Source organism: Spermophilus citellus (assembly GCF_964194105.1).
Source record: "Spermophilus citellus genome assembly, contig: SCAFFOLD_184, whole genome shotgun sequence".
Classification (NCBI taxonomy): Eukaryota; Metazoa; Chordata; class Mammalia; order Rodentia; family Sciuridae; genus Spermophilus; species Spermophilus citellus.
In genome coordinates this window covers 155561-177386 of record NW_027673117.1, presented here as the reverse complement: position 1 = coordinate 177386, position 21826 = coordinate 155561, and the positions used below count along the sequence as shown (strand labels likewise).

Below are 21826 nucleotides of genomic sequence, written 5' to 3'. Positions count from 1 at the left end.
ATGTGCTCACTCACATCAAACCTAAAGGAATAACACCAAATATTTATTAACAATAATCTCCAGAACTTTGATTTAAAAATAATATTTTTTTATTTGTTAGTTGATTATCACAAGTATATTTCATAGCTAAAAAAAACCACACAAACAAAAAATACTGAGAAACTGGGTGGCCAAAGTCATGAGCACATATCTTATATATCTTTGCAACTCATTTATCAAAAGATGTTAATTAGGGGCTGGGGATGTGGCTCAAGCGGTAGCGCGCTCGCCTGGCATGCGTGCGGCCCGGGTTCGATCCTCAGCACCACATACCAACAAAGATGTTGTGTCCACCGAGAACTAAAAAATAAATATTAAAAATTCTCTCTCTCTCTCTCTCTCCTCTCTCACTCTTTCTTTAAAAAAAAGATGTTAATTTAAAGTAGTAGTTTTTTGTTTTTACTACACATGGTAATTTATTTCATATCTTTCAAAGACACACATACCTGGGTTTCTCTCCAGGGATACGGATTACATTGTTTTAATGCAATATTTATTTATTTTTATTTTTAGAAATTAAGGAGCCCTTTAGGTGATTGTACACTTTAGCCAGAACTAGGAATGCTTACCACATAGTAAGAGGTTTTTTTTGTTGTTGTTGTTTTTGTTTTTATTTTTCAGCTTAGGGTTTTTGAGGAACTACGGACATATATTCTAAATATGCAGTTTTATATGTTGCTTTCAATATCCATTAAGAAAGTAGAAAATGTGTATTTCTATTGCCTTTTATACTTTTGTTTGTACCTTTACTTGTCTATTTTCTTGAGCTACTATTCTGGACCAGCAGCTTGTGGTCAGGGAATGGAACACCTTGTTGGACCAGCTGGATACTCTAGATACTCTAGAGATTACAGGAATATCCTTTATATGTTTCATCTAAATAGTTCAGATATTGGAATATTAATATTATTTTCCCCAAATGTTAGGTTCAGCTCCCCAGAAACACATTACTGCTCAGATCTATTGATTCTGTAACTGAAAAGAAAGGGAAATATGATTTTTGTCCTCCTTTTTCTTTTTCATGTAGGGAAGATTGAGTATAAGAGGCCAGAATTTGAAATGAGAATAATCTGTAGCAAGGATTTAGAAAAAAAAAAAAAAAAAAAAAAAAAAAAAAAAAAAAAAAAAAACATCCTAGTGTGTTTGTGCACACGTCTTAAAGGAAAAACTCAGTATACGCTAATTGGAAGACATAATGTAATGCCTCAAGTTTGGGGTGGTAACTAAATATTTAAATAAATAGGATGGTGGATTTAGCATGTCTCACTTAGTCTAATATTTTTATTACCTATAAAATGCAATTTATGACTAATATTTGAAAGATTAAGAAAATTTGCCAAAGAGAAAATATAGAGGCAAATTTCAAATAAAATTGTATTCAAACTAAGGTAATTTTTTGAGCCTGAAAAAGAACATCATTGAAGGTTAAGTAAGATCTTAGTTGTATCTGTGGCTATAATTTTCATTGCTGTGAAGCTATTTCTAGAATGTCAGATTGGAAAAAAATTCAGAGATAGGTAATAAGCAGCTTTTGTTTTTCTAAATCTACTTTGCAATACTTCAAATTCATCAAATATAAGATATGGATGCATCCAAAATCTTAGACTGTCAAGGGTTTCTTTTTAGAAGAAATAGCAAATAAATAAGGTGAAATGAAAATAGACCAAACGAAGTTAGAGCATTCATATTTTTCTGGGCATATTGTGACATGCCAGTAATCATAACAACCTGGAGGTTGAGGAAGAAAGATCAAAGCTGAAACTTGGTGTACCAACTTAGTGAGAGACTGTCTCAAAAAAAAAAGGCCTAGAATATATCTTAGTTGTAGAATACCCCTGTACCAAAAAAAAAAAAATCTAAATTCCAAATGAAGTATCCTTTTTCCTGAAGCCAATGAATACTTAGGAGTTTTAAGAAAATTGTGTGTATGTTGGTTTGGGCTGCCATGAGATGGCTCAGTATTCTAAGGGTTTCATATAAAGAAAATTATCTAAAGAATACTAACCTGTTTTTTTTAAACAAATATTTTGTTCTTACCCCTGAATGTAAAAATGTTCAATTAAATATTATTTTATGTAAAAAAATGGGAATATTCAGAATGAGTATCTGAATCATCATATTTAAAATAGTTAGGATCTTCTAAATCATATTGGGAAAGGGGCTCTTGTATAGCAGATCATAAAAATTGGAGGAAATATCTTCAACCACTTATTTCCTAAAATGGCCTATATAGTGTCCCATTTTCCTCTCACATTTTTTTATATTCTATGCAAGGTTTCATTTGTCAACTTCCAGATTTATATAATTTATAACAATCTGGTATACATAAGTGTGTTTTTTTTCAGAATAAGTAACTTGAGTGAGTAAATGTAGAGACCCCTAATTTATAGGAAATTGATTATAAATATGAATATCATTCTATTCTGGGGCTTGAAACTGGCACTTCAGTTATATTTGATAGTAGGAACACCAAACTTGTGGGATCTGTACTAGATGGTATCAGAACTGAATTATTGGATTACTAGTTGTTGAAATATTGGTTCTTGTGCAAGTTTGCACATTTGGTATCAAAAGTGGTTGCAGAGTCAGGAAAGGTGGCACAAACCTGTAATCATAGTGATGTGGAAAGATGAGGTAGGAAGAAATTAAATATGATTCAAGACTCAGTAATTCAGAGAACCTAAGCAACATTGTAAGCCCATTTATCACAATAAAAAAGTCAAAACGTCTTGAAATGCATTTCAAGGGTAGAGTGCCCCTGGATTAAATCTCTAAATTAAAAAAATAATAATAATAATGCTGTTTCAAAAGAAAGACATCACAGATCAGAATGTTAAACTAACTTCATGTATGTGTTTGTTCACTAGTGATAATTGAGACCCTGGTAAAAGGAGTATTTCCAAGCTGTCAGAGAGGCATTTAGGGTGCAAGAACCTTTCAGAATTTTTTTCTTAACTGCTTAGTATTCTCTCACTTTCTACCTTGAAATGAGCCAAGTGAGGATACAGTTTCACAGTGAGGGTGGTTTTTTACAAATTTGGGAATGTTAAACCTAATATGTCAGTTTCCTTATGAACAGAGAGATTAACAGTCTATTCACTTAATTTGCTTTTTTATTATTTTTTTGTTATAACTTTGTGCCATGTGATTCAAGTTGACCCAAGTACCTACGTGTTTTGTAATAGTTTGATAGTTAAAATTTTTATTCTTTTTAGAAGTGAGTTGTTGTAAAAGTAATTTTTTTTAAATACAGTATAGATTTATGGTATATTTAAATAATGAGAAGCTAGACAACTTTGGAGATAAACATTCAAATAATTATGTGGATTGTTGAAAGTTTTGGTGTGTCTTTAGTGATCTTTTATGTGTTCTACACACTAAGGTGACCACTGTCATATGAGTATATTTATTACTTACAATTTTGCTATGCATATCTCAAGTATCATTGATTTGTTTGGTTGTGCTTCTTTTGAATATTCAATAACTATTTGCAACTATTATTTATCCTTTGGAATTTTGTTGGATTTTTTCTCACTTTTTTTGCTTTATTATTTTGCTTTACATGTGCTGCTCCCTGGGTTTTATTATAACAAAATTATCCACCAATTTTACTGCTTTTTTTTTAAAGAGAGAGACGAGAGAGAGAGAGAGAGAGAGAGAATGAATTTTAATATTTATTTTTTAGTTATTGGTGGACACAACGTCTTTGTATGTGGTGCTGAAGATCGATATCGATCCCGGGCCGCACACGTGCCAGGTGAGCGTGCTACTGCTTGAGCCACATCCCCAGCCCCCAATTTTACTGCTGAAAATGAATTATTGGGCCTGCGGCTATAGCTCAGTTGGTAGACTGCTTGCCTTTCATGCAAAAGGCCTTGGGCTCAATCCCAGGCACCACAAAAAACGTATCTTATTGAATGGTTGACATCACTACCATTTGTGAAAGCCACCTCTTTTAACTCTCATTAAAATTTGTATGAAATTAAATACTATGTCATTAATCATATGATTTGTGTGTTATGTATTTCTTCATTTTTATTTCAGGAACCATTGACATTAAGGGATGTGGTCATTGAATTTTCTGAAGAGGAATGGAAATTCCTGGACCCTTCTCAGCAGACTTTATATGGTGATGTGATGTTAGAGATCTGTAAAAACCTAGTCTTTATTGGTGAGCCTAAATTTCTTTCAGAACTTTTAATTCAAAACCAATATTTATTTTTGTAACTTTATAGAGTATCTTATGGTAGCTTTTATTCTGCATTAGAAAGTTTGTTTCTTGTTTTTAGTACAAAGATTGGGCATTTGTTTATGTAGAAAAGAAAATGTTAAAGATTTTTTTTTTCTTTTTATGTTTAACTTATCTTTTCTAAGTAGTGCTCACAATGTAGAGAATGAAAATGGTTTCAAAGTATTTTAGTGTTTTTTTCTAGAAAAAAAATGTTTAAGAAAATAATTTTGTAGACTCTTATATGATATTTTCTCTTTCTTTTTTTTTCCTAATGAGGGTAACAATAAAAAAGACTTCTTTAGTTTCCAAGAAAATAACAAAATTTAACAAATTCCATCAAGAATATTGATGTCTCTATGTAATCTTTGGTCACCATTTGATCTTCAATGAAATAACCTTGGTATTTGAAGAGAAAAGTGACAGTAGACATATCAAATTGGGTAGAAATCAATGAAGCAAAGAATACAGATAAGAGGTCCAAAATTAAAGAGGAATTCACATTTTAAATGTTAATTGATAAGCTAAAATCCAACAGAAAATATTTTTTCAAGCCTACGTTTGTTTCAGTTGCAATCATTAAAGAGCATTTCATGTTCTCTATTTACCATGCATATCAATTATTTAAGCTCCTTCTTGTTCTTCAGTGATCTCCCTACATTTACGTTTAAATTAACAAAATATTGTGAAAAAATCAAAACAAGAGGGGCTGGGGATGTGGCTCAAGCGGTAGCATTGTTTCCTGGCATGCATGCAGCCTGGGTTCAATCCTTAGCAGCACATACAACAAAGATGTTGTGTCTGCCGAAAAAAATAAATATTAAAATTCTTTCTCTCTCTCTCTGTCTCTCTCTGTCTCTTTCTTTCCCTCTCTCTCCCTCTCTCTCCCTCTCTCTCTCTCCCTTTCTCTCCCTCTCTCTCCCTCTCTGTCCCTCTCTCCCTCCCTCTCCCTCTCTCCCTCCCTCTCCCTCTCTCCCTCCTTCTCTCTCTCTCTCTCTCTCTCTCTCTCTCTCTCTCTCTCTCTCTCTTTCCCTCTCTCTCCCTCTCTCTCCTTCTCTCTCCCTTTCTCTCCCTCTCTCTCCCTCTCTCTCCCTCTCTCCCTCCCTCTCTCCCTCCCTCTCCCTCTCTCCCTCCCTCTCCTTCTCTCTCTCTCTCTCTCTCTAAATAAAAAAAGAAAATCAAAAGAAGAGACAGACAAGAGACAGGAAATGTGACATTGTGACAGAGAGGCCAAACTGCCAAGCTTTATTTATATCAACAGGTTAATTTAGGTCATTGGCATCACTAGTACATACTGTTCATTTTATTACTAGGCAGGTTACAAACTTAGCAACATTATGCAGCTTATTTCTCAGTTATATACTAAGTTGCAATGTGCAGTGTTAGGAGTTTTGTGTAGCTCTCAAGAAAGTCCATTGTATAAACTTACTGTTATGTGGACAGGTTTAGGCTCAGTGAAACATTGTGCTTGTCTAAAAACAGAGTTTCTTTATTCCAAGGAGCTGTGTGCCAGAGATTATTTTTGAGGCTGATAACATTCTAGTGCAGAGCCTTTTCAAGCAGGACACTGCCATAGCAGCTTGACATTGCACATGTATTTAATTACTTGACTAGTTCTTAGGGAAAATTGCAGGGCATTCTAAGGTGGGGAAACAAAGTCCTGTTACCCTTGGGAGTTTTCTCACCAGAGTAATGCTTCTCTGCATATTTCCACAGTCAGAATCCCTACAAATTATTCCACAATGACTGTGAGGATATGCATAACCTGGTGTTTATTTGCATCTGGGGGGGGTCCCTAGAAAATCTGTTCATTTCCAAATATCTCTAGGTTAAACCATTGTAAGATATTAATATTACAGGAGAGTTTCTTTAATATAATTTAAATATTTATTCATTCAAATTTTTCTCATCAAAACTTTATATGAATGCTTATATTGAATATTCTGTGAAGTTTTTTTTTCCATGTAATGAATAGCAGTATTTCACAATACCTGCTCCTAGTGGTTATGTAAGTATAGCTGATCAATGTGGTTTAAAGAAGAATTTTCAGGGCTGGGGCTGTAGTTTAGTGGCAGAGGGCTTGCCTCACAAATGTGAGGCATTGTGTTTTATCTTTAGCACTACCTAAAAATAAATGAATAAAATAAATGCATTTTATCCATCTATAGCAACAAAAAAATTAAAAGAAAGATTTCTATTGTAACACAATTATTCATATTATTGTAGGTAACATTTCTCTAATTCTTGTGTCTTTCTTGAGTCTCACTCTTTAGAGAACTTCAGTGTTCATTATGTTTTCTCACATTAGTGATACTGTTTTTGTTTTTATATCTATATGTAATAATTGAATAGAAATTATTATGACTTGTCACTTTAGGACAACATTAGGTAAAATTAAATTGCACGTGACCCATATGCCAATTTTCAATCAAGTTTTGTATTCTTTTACTTACATGTATAAATATTACCCGTTTTATATATGATTGTGTATAGTACCTGGATTATTTACTCTGCTTTTGTGCTTAATCATGTAATGTATCTAAATTTTGTTATATATACATATGTACACACACACACACACACATACACACACACACACACACACACGCACACACACACACACACACGCACACACACACACACACACACACACATACAGCAGATTGAACTCAGAGGTTCTTATAATATTGAGCTACATCATCACCCCCTTTTGACTTCTAGTTTAAAATAGATTCTTGCTAAGTGGCTAAAGCTGGAATTGTATTTCCATGTCTCAGCCTTCCAAATAGCTAGAATTAATGGCATATTCATCATCTCTCCATATATGCATCTGTTCTTTTGTCCAGGAGTAAGACTTTAACTTTTGAAAGGTACCATAAAGATGTTTACAATTCTTTTATCTTTTATATATTTGTCAAATTTGTAATTGTGGTCAAAACTGTGTATCTTTGCTGAACTTATTGTCTTATATATTTTAAATTTACTGGTCAGTTCTGTTCATTCAAATTTTTTTGTAAAATTTTTTTCTACAAAATTTGTATCACATTTTTTTTCTTCAAACAAGTGCTCCTTTGTCTTACTTTTTCATCCCTAATGCCATTCGTTTTGGTCTGTATATTTGGCTACACTAGATATCTCTCCGAAGTAGAATTACCTGGTATTTGTTGTGTTTTGGGGGGGGTGAATTACTATTTTACTCAACATACTCTCCTGAATGTTGATCATTGTAGATATTATATAATTTATTATCTTTGAAAAGATTTCTAAATTTTTCATTCCAAAATGCCTTCATGTAGTCATTTGAAATGATATTTGATTGGCTTGCCACATTGGTCTCTTTTGAATGTTGTTTAATGAGAATAGGTCTGTAAATATATTTTGATTTGACCATCAAGTTGAGGGCTAATTGATATACTTTCAATTTTATTACCCATGGCTTTCTCATTTAATCTCATTCCAGTGAATATTGTAGCTTTTATTATTTTATATCAGGAAGTACTTTTATTTTTTTTTTTTTAGTATGTGTAGTCATTGATGTACCAAGAATATTCTAAAGAATTGTTCAAATAACTTATTTTGTTTACCCAAAAATAATATTCATTGTTTGGTATTACATTGTCTTCTTATATTTTGGGGAGTGCTACTGGCACTTTTTTTTAGAACAGGTGCTTAACCACATGAACAGCTCTTTTTGGGGAAGGGTACTGGGGATTGACCTCAGGGGCACTTGTCCACAGAGCTACATATCAAGCCCCATTTTTTTTTATTTTATATAGAATCATGGTCTCCTTGATTTGCTTAGCACCTTGCTGTTGATGAGGCTGGCTTTGAACTCACAATCCTGCTGTTTCAGTCTCCCAAGCTGCTTGAATTACAGGTGTATATTACTGTGCCTAGCTGGCAGCTGTTTTTATATTTTATTTTGTGACAGTGCCTAGGTAAGTTGCTTAGGGCCTTGCTTAATTGCTGAATTTGGCTTTAAACTCACTCATAAATTTTGAATATCACTTTCACTTTTGCTTTCCAACTTATTTTATGTTACAAAGCAACTTCAATATTTTAATATATTTAACATTTGTTTTGTATTTTTAACCTGATCTCTTTGGAACAATATTCCATACACTATAAAGAAGATTGCCTCTGTAAACCTAATTAGTTTTTAATGCTTTTTGAAGTTTTTTCATTTCCTGAGTACTAATGCAATGATATATATTTTTTTATTTGCATCAACTGGGGATTGATGTATCCTACTATTACTGTGTTGCTTTTTATGCTATTCAATTTTTTTCTGTGATTTCTTTCTATATATAAAAAATATGATTGGAGTTACAAATATTTCTACTATGATTGTATTCCAGTGATTAGTCATATTTATCTTTATATGATATTGTACTTTGTCTCTCATTTATATAATTATTATCACCTTTGCAATTTTGAATGTAATATTTGTTATATCTTTTTGTTTTTATTCTTTTGTGACCTTATATCTTAAGAAAACATTATGTAGATTTGCATCTGACATAGTTAATATATTTTTAGGTTTAATCTTGTTAATCACATTGTTTTTTGATTAGTTTTTTTTCATATTAGTTTATTTCTATTTAAATTACTGATGATAAAGAACTTACTTCTGTAGATTTCAAATTTTGTTGATTTTTTATAAATTTTTCTACTATGAAAAAAAACTGCCTTAATTTGTATTTCATAGATTTTATGGTGATTATTTTATTTTATTACCTTCAATGTTTATTTTATCATTACTTTGGTTTATATAAATGTACATAGTATCTCACTGAGGTGCTTAGTGCCTCACCATTGCTTAGTCTGTCTTTGAACTCATGGTGCTTCTGCATCAGTCTCTTCAGATACTGAGATTACAGTCATGTACCACATCTTCCAGCAGTACCTATGTATTTTAATTAATTCTAGCCTTTGATATATTTTCTTCCTCAAATTTCTAATTTATGAGACTCTCTCTCTGTGTGTGTGTGTGGTGCTGGGAACTAAGCCCATCCTTTTGCATGTGAAGCAAGAATTCACACATGTGAGCTGTGTCCCAAGCCTGAGACATTGTTTTTAAAAGAATATTTTTATTATATAATTTCTAACTTTTCTGTTGCTGTTTTTTTTCTATTTTTTTTAATTTTCTACATTGATATTTAGTTTATTAAATACATTTCAGGTGGTTTTCTGGCATTAGTTAGATAATTAACAACATGAATTTTTGAACTCTCAATTACTAGTATTACATTGTTTGCTTGAGATGATTATACTTTTTATTGTGTGAGCTATTATTTTCATTGAGATTTTTCTATTCAAAATCTGTTCAACTAGATCATTATAGTCATTTTGGAAAATATTTGGAAGTTACAAAGTAAACAAAAAAAGATGATGTGCAATGATATATAAATTTAATTCCATATAACTGGAAAGCTGAGACAGTGGAATGCCAGTTTAAAATAAATTTCAGCATCTTTTTGATAAACTGTCTTTAAAAAATGTATATAGATATAGATATAGAAATATAAAAATAGATATAGAAATATAGAAATGCCTGTGGTTCTAGTTTGGTGATAGAATAACACAGTGTTCTCTTATGAAATAATCCCCCCAAAGATAAAAAAATAAACAAATAAGAGATATTCATTTCCTGAAATATTTGAGTCACAGGTGGAGTCTGAATATTTTGAAGTGAAGGGCTATGATTTGACATTGTTGTAGTAATATTAGTCAGTTTGCATTTTGTCCTCATCTGTGGTGCTATAATTTCTTAAGATAATTTTCAAAGTTCTCAAAGCTTTTGTCATCATATTGTAGTAAATTCTATATATTTTTTTGAGTAATAATGGCCTTGAATCATACTGTTCTCTGGCTATTCCCCCCACTTTGATAAAGTTTTATATAAATGCAGAGTTATTCACCATATTAAGTGAAATAACTTTCTATTATTGTTTTAGGTATGTCTTCTAATCAAAACCAAGAATTTTCAGGAGAGCAAGAAATACAATATTTTTTGCAAAACTTGAAAAACCAAAGGTATGGAAAGCAGGACAGTTAATACTTGGTTTTAAACAAGAAATAGAAATTGAAAGAGAGGGAAGTTCAGAAAATTTATCTTAATGAATGAAAGAAAACATGAAAATTATTTACTCATAAAATTACAAGTTCATCAGTTTATATTATTACAAACATCTAAAAAGACTTACTGCTCAACTAGTGCCATTCAGTTTTTATTTGGTTAAAACTTTAAATTACATTATTGTAATTGTAAAATTTTTACTACTCAGTATTTTGTGTAAAACCACTTGCAATACACAAAATTTTAAATTGCAAAATCATGTATCAAATTACATTTACACAGTGTTTACAGGGCATTATGAAGCTGTATCTTAAAAATACCTTTAGAAAAACAAAGACTCAACCAGTTTGCTCAGCTTTTAAATAGGATTAGAATAGAAATAGGCATTATAATAAAAAAAAACTCAAAAAGGTATAAAATGCTTATAATCAGTTATGTTTTTAAAACTTTTAATAATCTCTACATAAGTGCAGGTTAGAGAAAAGTATACAGATCATTAATTTAAAGTTGCAGCATTCTAATCTGTATTTTTTATAAAGTAATAAGAAGAAGATTTTCTACACAGTATAGACAAATTGTCTTATAATTTAAACACATGCATAGTATTTCTACTTAAAGAAAAGAAAAACATGCAGATTAAGGAAATGCTACAACAAGCCTTACTAAAACATTTGTGTTGAAAAGAACAATTCAGTAATTTAATCTGTTTACTATGAAAGTTTGATAGGTATTGCTTTTTAAATGCAATAATAATTAAGCAAAAAAAAGGAGAAGAGAAGCAGTTGATCCTTTCTAAAACACATAAAATAAGCATACAGCTCATCTGTCATGTATGACAATCAAATCACAGGAAAGTCTCAGGAACTTTAGCACAGTCTCCCAGAAAACCCACAGCCCAAATGGCTTGCAGGAATGCATCACACCCCAAAAGCAGACATGAGGGTCTTGTGAGAATTGTGAAAGTCTTCTGACACTTTTCTGGGATCGAGCTAAGAGGTAGAAAACATTCCTGGGATAGAAGTAGTAGGGATGGTGTGGGGCAAATGAAGAACAATGAAGGGCATAAGCTAATAATTGTATAACCCTTTGAGAAAAGTAAAGAAGCCACAGAGGTGATTTAAGACAACCTTTGAATGAGGAATGGCTAACCATTAAACTTCTCCTCTGTAAGTAAAAAAAAAAAAGATGTATAATGTCTTTGTCATTTCATGATTCTGTCTACTATTTCAGAAGCACACTTTTGTAGAACCTTCTCCCTGAAACTTGATAGTTTGAGTCAAAGGTGCTTGTAAATATTTATTTATAATTTTAATTCAACTTGAAGTAGTCTTTGTGTAGTTACCAATGTATTTATGGCTCATACGTTAGCATAATTATTCCATATCATGGGACATCAAGCATCCCACCTGAGTAATTTCTTTTTTGGAAGGTGATGAGCCATCTGAAAAAAAAAATATCTGAAATAATTAGTAAAGGGATATAAGACCAGGCAAGAACTTATATTAAAAGAGGTAAAACATCTTATAGATTCTCTAGACCACATAAGTTCTGAAAAACAATTGCTAGATAATTTTTCCAGTTCTTCATTTAAGGGAGTGTGCATCAAAGTAGGAATAAGATTTCAACAGGAAGAGTCTTTCTTGAGACAAGTTGATTGGCATTCTGACATGTCTCACCCATCTCTGTGATGCTAATTGGTATATGGCTCCAATGGATGATACCATCTCCAGTGCCATACTGAATTTACACAAAACTAGGTAGTATATAACATGTACTGGATAGTCTCAAACCAGCTAGATTTCAACTGTGAGTTACCAGATACCAGACGTTTTCCCTAAAGACTTCCATGCTTTTTTTTTTTTTAATTTCATGCACAGTTTATAGATATCTTTCAGCAGCTCCATCTGACATGCACTATTTCATCTTTCATTTCAACAGGGATTTTAACCAGATTCCAAGTGAATATCCCAATAGATCTATGCATTTTTGTGGTTTGGGGTAGAATGGAAAAAAACTTTCCAAGTGTGAGAAACAGAGACTTCCTGGATCCTATACATGTCCCTAGTGAACTAAATCCTGTTGCCATTAGATTTTTCTGAGGCCCTAGGACTACTTATCTGTGCATCTCAAGGAATATGTTTTCAACAAATCAAAAGTATTCTCTAACTTATTTCAGTGAGCTAGTTGCATAGAAAGAATTTTAGAAACACCTTCAGTGATAGATTTTGTTGGAAAGTTGAGCAGCCCAGCTCAGATGAAGTTTATTCTTTGGCTTAATGAAGAATTGTCTGGCACATCAGGGCAATGATTATGTCCCAGTGCCTGCAGGATTCCCCACAAATTAAAACTAGACAATAGTGTGTTGGAGGCAAGGTGGAAGTGTAGGAATGTGGGGCATTGGCTAAGCTGGAGAGAGACAACAACACATATGGCAGTCACATTTGAGGACCTTTGTGTGCTTTTAAATATATTTGAACAGCATTTGTTATTATACCGTTCCTCTAAAAAATGAAAAATTTGCAATGGAGTCTATTTCATGCTTTAGTTAGTCACTGGAATAATTTAAAATTCACCATTGAGTAAATATCCACAAATATTTCTTTAGACAAGATAGAAGAAGAAGGAGGAGAAGGAGAAGAAGAAATTTCTGAGATTTAGTAATCTCTCTGATTGTTACTTTACAAAAATGATGAAATGAACAGTTTCTCCTTGTGGCAATGCATGGAATTATAATGAATGTGGGAGTATTTGTATTTAGCTAATATTGCTTAATTTAAAAGCAGACAGAATTTTAAAAAACACCCTCAGTAATACTCAGAGAGACCTATATTTATGATAAATCTTTTAGGACCTGTAGACAGTCTCTACCCTAGGTAATTCGCAGCCTAATAGATTTGGTGTAAAACAATGTAAATTCTGTGAACGTCATTAAAATTTTCTTCTTTTTTTAAATCCTAGAAATCACCCATGTGATTGTTTAAAAGAGCTTCACAATGAGAAAACTGAAAAAGTTTTTAATCAATACCCAAAACTTATTTATCCAAGCTTTTATAATCAAGAGACAAATTACAGCTATAAGGTATGTGAAATCATTTTTAATAAAACTACAAGAATTCCTGAACTCCAGAGAATTAATATTGGTGGGAAGCTCTACAAGTTAAAAAAATATGTAAAAGCATTTAAAAATTCCTCAATTCTTTATCAGAGCAGTGATAAATCCTCCATAAGAAAAGAATATGAAAAATATTTCACTCAAAATCTATTTGTTACTAAAAACAATAGGCTTTACAATGGAGATAAACCTTACAAATTGAAGAAATGTGAAAATGTCTTTAAGTGTTGCTCAAACCTCTTTAAACACTACAGTAATCATACTGGAGAGAAAATCTGGAAATGTAAAGAAAGTGTCAAAGCTTTTAATAAAAAATCACACCTTCCTGAGCAACAGAAAATTTATACTGGCCAAAAGCCATACCAGTGTAAAGAATGTAAAAAAGCTTTTAATAAAAAATCATGCCTTATTCGACACCAGAAAATTCATTCTGGAGAAAAACCATACAAATGTAAAGAATGTAAAACAGCTTTTAATTGAACATCATGCCTTATTCAACACCAGAAAATTCATACTGGAGAAAAGCCATACAAATGTAAAGAATGTGGCAAAGCTTTTAATCAAAAATCTTGCCTTACTCAACACCAGAGAATTCATACTGGAGAAAAGCCATACAAATGTAAAGAATGTGGCAAAGCTTTTAATCAAAAATCACACCTTACTCGACACCAGAGACTTCATACTGGAGAAATGCCATACAAATGTAAAGAATGTGGCAAAGCTTTTAATCAAAAATCTTGCCTTACTCAACACCAGAGAATTCATACCGGAGAAAAGCCATACAAATGTAAAGAATGTAAAAAAGCTTTTATTCGAACATCATGCCTTATTCGACACCAGAAAATTCATTCTGGAGAAAAACCATACAAATGTAAAGAATGTAAAACAGCTTTTAATCAAAAATCATGCCTTATTCGACACCAGAAAATTCATACTGGAGAAAAGCCATACAAATGTAAAGAATGTGGCAAAGCTTTTAATCAAAAATCTTGCCTTACTCAACACCAGAGAATTCATACAGGAGAAAAGCCATACAAATGTAAAGAATGTAAAAAAGCTTTCAATCAAAAATCACACCTTACTCGACACCAGAGACTTCATACTGGAGAAATGCCATACAAATGTAAAGAATGTGGCAAAGCTTTTAATCAAAAATCTTGCCTTACTCAACACCAGAGAATTCATACAGGAGAAAAGCCATACAAATGTAAAGAATGTAAAAAAGCTTTTAATAGAACATCATGCCTTATTCAACACCAGAAAATTCATTCTGGAGAAAAACCATACAAATGTAAAGAATGTAAAACAGCTTTTAATCGAAAATCATGCCTTATTCGACACCAGAAAATTCATACTGGAGAAAAGCCATACAAATGTAAAGAATGTGGCAAAGCTTTGAATCAAAAATCATGCCTTACTCAACACCAGAGAACTGATACTGGGGAGCAACCATACAAATATCTGTAATGTAGCAAATCTTCTAATTGACGGTCACTCCTTAGCCAACACCAGAGACTTCATATGGGAGAAAAGCCATAGAAATTTGGAGAATTTGGGAAAGCTTTTAATCAAATATCATAACTTATTTGACACCAGAGAATTAATACTAGGAAAAACCATACAAGTTTAAAGCATATGGCAAAACTCTTTATCAAAGATCACACATTTCTGAACACGAGAGAATTCATACTGGGGAGAAACCATACAAATGCAAAGAATGTGGCAAAGCTATTCTATTAGGAAAAGTATTGTTGTTCACCAAATATTCATACTGGATAATAGCCATGTAAATGTTAAGAATGTGGCAAATTTTAAGTATGCTTCAAGTGTTAACAAGAAACAGATTATTCATATTTGCAACAATTCTCACAAATCCACAGACTGAAAAAGTCATTTCCTGTAAGATCAAACCTCATTGGCCACCAGGAACTTCATACTGGAAAGAAAAATTACAATTGCCCAGAGATAGCTCTGCAGCACTGACTCCATAAAATCCCAACCCTTCCCCAACTGGCCATTACTCATTAGCCCATGGAAGTGGGCAGGAAGCATGATTGGATGCTCTGCCTTTTTTCCTTCTGTGGACCTCTCTAGGTTCAATTGTCATTTCCTCAGTTTCTCTGTATTGATTGAATTCAAATCATCTTTTTTTTTCAAAAGTATATTTGGACTTAAAGGCCTATTTGTACCAAACCAACACATTAATAAAATTATCTTATGCCTGAAGTCTATGATCCTATGTCAATGTCTTATTTATTTTATTTTATTTTATTTTATTTTGGGTGTATACTGAGGATTAAATTCAGGTGCACTTATCCACTAAGCCACATCCCAGCCCTATTTTGTATTTATTTAGAGACACAATTTCACTGAGTTGCTTAGGGTATCACTTTTACTACTACGACTGGATTTGAACTCGTGGTTCTCCTACCTCAGCCTCCTGTACTACTTGGATGCAAGGCATGCATCCCTGAACCCAGAAATCAATGTCTTTTGCTTCGTAGTTAATTAAAAAATTTTATTCAGAATTTAATGTCCATCAAAAGCATTTAAAAATGGTTTTGTCACACTTCAGGCATCATATTATGGCTTTTAAAATGTCCAGCATGATACATCTTAGCTTTCTACATCAATGCAGAGTTCAAAAGTTTGAAACCAGGTGGCTGAGAAACAAAGATATTGAACAGCAAAATGCAACACATGTTGTGTTTACATCCACACATGTAGTGGGTATAAATACTCACACTAAATAGACATCAAGAGGCCTGTCCATGACCCCTGAGGGTCCTGAGCCTCCAATCAGACTTTGAGCCCCTGAGCCTTCCGAGGGTATGCACAAATGAGAAAGAAGCATACTACCTTTTCCCACCCCTAAACATACTATAGCATTTACTAGACAGACCAGAGGAAGCACTGTGTGTCTTTGTACCAAAGTGTGGTTCTACTTGCATATATATGACATCTGTTTTGAGAACACTGGGACAGTACCTGATAAAACATAGTTGCCCTTTTTTTCTCTTAATAGAAAACCACAGCCCTGCACATTTTTAAAACAATTTTATTACAGTTGAAAAAAAATAAGAATGGTTAAAAAATGGTGTCAATGAAAAGCATTTGAACTGATGAGTCCATCCTTCCAGTAGCACTTACAAGGATACATTTTTGTCACCCAGAAAAAGGCAGGTCTGTCCCAAGCCACATTGTGAAAGCTCAGAAAGTTGCATCTTTCCCTGGACCCATCCTCAGCTATTCAAGTTGCTTCTACCAAGTGAATGATGTTTTTAACAGTTAATAAAGTATGAGGAAATCTCTTCTACTGCAGTACTTCAGGTTCTTTCAGGATTCTGGAAGACTCAAACTTCAGCTGGGCACACTGGTACACACCTTTCATCCAAGCAACAGAGGAGTTCAAGGAAGGAGAATCACAGTTTCAAAACGAGCCTCAGCAATTTCACATGAATCTAAGCAAATTAGGAAGATCCTAACTCTAAATAAAAAGACTTGGGGATGTAGCTTAGTGGTAGAGAGCACTTTGGTTTGATTCCTAGTATAAAAAAAAAAGAGGCTCAGGTTTTGTGGTCATCAGACTCAGTTTATGAGGTACATAAGTCTGAACAATTGCATTATTTAAAAACTTTTTTTTTTTAAAAAATATACTAGCCGTAGTTACTTAGTGATCACCATAGTGCACAGATACATCCACTAACTTTTGCTGTCACAGAAATACCTCCATAATAATCCCACAATATTAAGATGATGCCTCTGTTGATGGAGGGATTTACTTTGTAGCCTGTGTTCAATTACTCTCTCACAACAGGTGTGCACTTAACCCCTGAAAGTTTCAGTAATTCAGACTCAAAAATCATGCCTTACTCAACACCAGAGAATTCATACTGGAGAAAACCAATACAAATGTAAAGAAGGTGGCAAAGCTTTTAAGAAAAGATTATGCCTTATTCAACACCAGAGAACTCATACTGGCAGTGGTTACACCCAGTGGACATTGGGCATTCTAGAGGCATTTTTATTTTCAAGTAGGGAATAGGATTATTAAACATCATCATGATGGGCAAGCCTCTTACCAAAAACAAGCCTTTGATCTCTAAGTTGTACCATGCTGAGGCTCAGGGTAAATCATACATGCTGAAAAAAACTGGTATTTTTCTAATTTATTTTTTCTCCCAGTGCTTGAAGCACAATGATTGTCTCCCAGTAGTGAGGAAGTGAGGAAAGAAACAAGAGTAGGAGCAGAAGGAGACACACAGCATATTATCAGAAGAAACCTAAAGCCTGCAGACAGAGGAGAATTATTAATTCGGGCCTGATTGTGGTGCTACTAACTCTCTGTCAAAGAGTTCTACCATCCTTCCCAAACCTTACCAGTCTTGGGTCAGTTGTCCATATCAAACCAGATGCCCCTACTTGAACAAAAGGCAAGATTTTTTCTTGGCAGAAACCCCATTGTGTAAGCAGTCATTCCACGTCTTCTTTTCCAAAAATGAATAGTGAGTCATTGAGGACTTCACCTGCATTCTTGTGTGTGTGTGTGCATGCACACACACACACACACAAAAAAAAATTATTTTTCAGACCATCAGATTCTGCAACCCCATGCTGGAGCTGGTAACCTGGGACATTATCTTGCCATCTACAAGAAAAAACCTTTCACTTCTGATCCTGCACATTCCAGAATTTTCTGTGCAGTGTTTCACTTTTCCCTTCCAAGATGCATTCCGAGAGAAAAAAAGCTACAGTGAGATTCAAAGCCTTGTCACTGCCATCTTCTCTGTATCTGAGTAGTCTGTCCTTGTCCCATACATCCTGAGTTTGCACCAGGCAGGTATCACCTGGTGACAAATTGAGGATCAAAGGACAGAGGAAAGACTGTTGACAGGCATCAAAATGCTCTGCTGGACAAGATTTATGGCTCACTGCAAGACACTATTAAAACAAAGAGTCCTGCTGCTCCATAGTCACTCACAAGGCTGCATAGAGTCCATTTTTAAATTTTACAGTGAGCCAGGATCTTAGTAATTTGTTCAGGCTGACCTTGAAATTACAATCCACCACCTTTGGTCCCCTGAATCACTTGATTTATAGGCATGGACCTCACCCTGGCATGGACCACTTCACCCAATCATGACCTTCTGGAGAGAGCTAATTTTTAGATATAGTCAGCCATCTTCCCAAGTTGTTCATGTGAAAATTAACTAATATAATTTTCATACTACCAATATCCTTCCTATTATTCTCCCAGCATCCAAAGTCAGTTTTTGTCTGATCTAATCATGGCATCTCCAGTTACCAGAATAACAGAGATGGCTCATGCCCCCTAAAGCTCACTGAAATTATAATAACATAATAACCCTAAATCCACTTATGCTGTATCATCTTTTCTTCCTGAATGAATAGAAGAAAGTCTCTTTTACATGTTCTCCATCACCTCCCACACCCTCATCTCCTGACCAACCCTGGAGCTTCCCAAATGGCTCTTCTCTACTGCTTATAGAAAACTGTAGCTCTCTGTGACAGTGCATATGTTCATGTGCATCTCCTATATATGATTAAAACAAACCCTAAGCACTATTATGACAATGGCAAATCTATAAATCTCCTCAAAAGGGCCAGAACAACTGCATCTGTAACCTGTACCACTTGGACTTGGTCATGGGGAGGCACCGAAGCTCCTCCTTTCTGTTATGCCTTCCCCATCTTAGTGCTGGGGATCACAAAAGGCATCCAGAGGTGGGAGTAAAGGAAGGGGTCTGCACCTGGAAATTGGGAATTGTGCAGGCACTGTTCCTGTTGCATACAGTGTCTTCCACCATTGTTGTAAACGTGAGTTGCAGAAGTGGTGCATTAGCAGATAAAGTCCACAATAGTCTAGAGTAGAGGTAGGCTTGGATTCAAATTCGAGATATCTTCCAACCTTCTCAGTTACCTTCCTTATAAACACTTTGAAGCATCAAAAAATAAAAAAAAAAGGCAGGCCATATGTTCTGGGTGTTCATTAAAACCAGAGTATACTTTTCAGGAGAAGAAAATATTGTCTCTACTTTTCTCTTCAAGATTGGTATTATTAGGGCCTATGACCATATCTCTGCCACTACCAGGACTTCAGGCTGTGGGTAAATAGTTAGCCTGTCCTGTATGAGGAGGAGGACCTGCACCATTTTAAATAAATTTCGTGCTACAGTACTATAGTAGTACTGTAGTCAAAGACCCTGGCTTCATATCACTTCCTGGAGTCTGCAGTAAAACCTGCCTCAGCATAGGGTCACTTCAGGTACTCTAATGGGAGCAACCAAGAGGAGCCCCCACCCACCTGCAGAGCGCCTCCACTGGCAAAACCAAACAAAACAAAACAAAAATCATACTCGCCATCTAGTGGTCTTATCGGGCAACTGTGGGGATCTGCACATCATGATCCAGAATCTTTATTAAGAAAACCATGGTCCATCCAATCAGGGTTACAGTGCAGTAACTTGGCCTTTAGAGATTTTTAAATTTTTTTAATATTTTATTTTAGTTTGAAGTGGATGTAATTTTTTTAAAATTTTATTTTTATGTGGTGCTGAGGATCAAACCCAGTGCCTCACGCATGCTATGAGAACACTCTTCCACTCTTCCAGCCCCCTTTAGTGTTTTTAAACAAGAGATTAGGTATCACTTTAATGTCTGGAACAGAAGTAAAGGTTAAAATGTTTACAGGGATTCACTGTTAGCTGTGGATGTTGTGGTTGAAGGTCTTAATGAGGTCATTGCAGCATGATTCCCTGAACACCTCAGCAGTAGAGATCCATGCACCCAGCCCCTTGGATCTCAGGGTCTGTCCACTGGGGCTGAAACTAGACAATTTTGGATGCAGGTCATTAAGGTGTAAGTTAGTGAGGTTATAATAACTTTTTTTTGTAAAGTGGTGAAAAAAAATGTTCTTGGAGGAGAGACCAAATCAGGACACAGATTATAAGCCCCAACCATGGAACTGAATGGATCATACAAATTAAGATTTGTGAGCCACTCTGAGTCTCATATAATAAAGATGAGCTACAACCTGAGAATCCACATTTCTATCCAGTTCTCTGATAAAACTGATGTTTGTCTGGGGCACAGTCTTTGGGATATGGATCAACAACAGCATGATTTAGGCTAAACTACTTCTTGCTAAATGATAGGGGACAGATGTGAGTGGTGAGAGCATGAGGTTCAGGGAATAATTCTATAAATTTGGGGTCACTGTGCTCACCCCCACATGCTTTTCTCTTCATGAAGAAATTAACCTGTAACCCTGCCTGCCTTAAGTGGACAGGGTATATCACATTTCTCAGTAAACTGTCTGTTATCTGCAGGAGAAAATAAGGTATAAAATAAATGTCCATAAGAGGAAGCCATGTTACCCTTGAGAAAGGAACTTTTGTGACTCTTTCCACATAGCAGATTCTGAAACCCAGAGAGATAAAAATATTTTTCCTAGCTCTAAAATCTGCAAGAATTTATGGTTAAGAATCTAATTAGAATCAGTTGCAATGGCCAAGGTGACCTAAAGTTATCATAGCAGTGGGGACTTGACAGTTGGATGTCATCCAGCTGTCAGTTCAAAGTCAAGTAGTAGGCTTGTGTGGGATTCTTTGGAAACTTCTCTGGGATACCCAACAAAAGTGGATTGCATGAAAGCCACACTGTCTCTCTCCCCTCTCAGAAGACCCATTATCTACTATGAGAGTGTCCCCTTTCCTTGTTTATCTATTCAATAAACTCATGCCTGTTATTCTGACTGAAATGTCTGAAATCTTTCTGACTTAGTTAAAAGAATTAGAGTTTGAAAGAGGGCCTTCTTACTCCCTCAGTTTATTTGAAGTCACCAACCTTGTATCATTAAACCTTTACAAATTTCCCATGATATACATTAGGCTTGCTCCAGCTACATTTTCAAGATTTACAAAATTGTAGTCTCCAGCTCTTTCAGGCTAAGCCAAAAGATAGAGCTAACATCAGCTAGGATAAAGCTAAATGGTGTGACTGTCTTTTTCCTCACACTCTAGTGGTTAGGACCACCAGGAGATAAGGTTGAGCCCAGTTCCTGTGCAGCAAGACATTTGGTTCCCACTTCTGCATCCAAATAACCAATGAGGTTAGGATGGTCATCATCCACAGTATGTGAGTCCAGGTATGAAATCTTTTCACAAGATACATGTGCATTTTCATCACTTTCAAATAAACATTTGCATGGGAGGTGTTTTATGCTAGAAACTCACCAAAACAAATGGTAAGCCTGTGCACTGAACAACCAGAAGAATTTCATTAGAGGATCAGTTCCATCCTGTATCTCCAGCATAAGGGGCTCTGGTAAATGCTTGGTTTAATAAAC

The 21826-nt window shown here is 34.4% G+C and overlaps 1 protein-coding gene across 1 annotated transcript in view; it reads left to right on the top strand.

Moving 5' to 3' along the window:
• The window catches only part of LOC308640081 (zinc finger protein 836-like), a gene marked incomplete at its 3' end in the record, with an annotated part of 43680 nt that extends 22099 nt beyond the window's left edge, over window positions 1-21581 (top strand). The window contains exons 2-5 of the mRNA XM_081312123.1: window positions 4084-4210; window positions 10225-10303; window positions 13305-13674; window positions 21501-21581. Of these exons, the coding sequence (XP_081168249.1) occupies window positions 4084-4210; window positions 10225-10303; window positions 13305-13674; window positions 21501-21581 (657 nt within the window). The remainder of the gene's footprint in view (window positions 1-4083; window positions 4211-10224; window positions 10304-13304; window positions 13675-21500) is intronic.
• Between the last annotated feature and the right edge of the window lie 245 nt (window positions 21582-21826).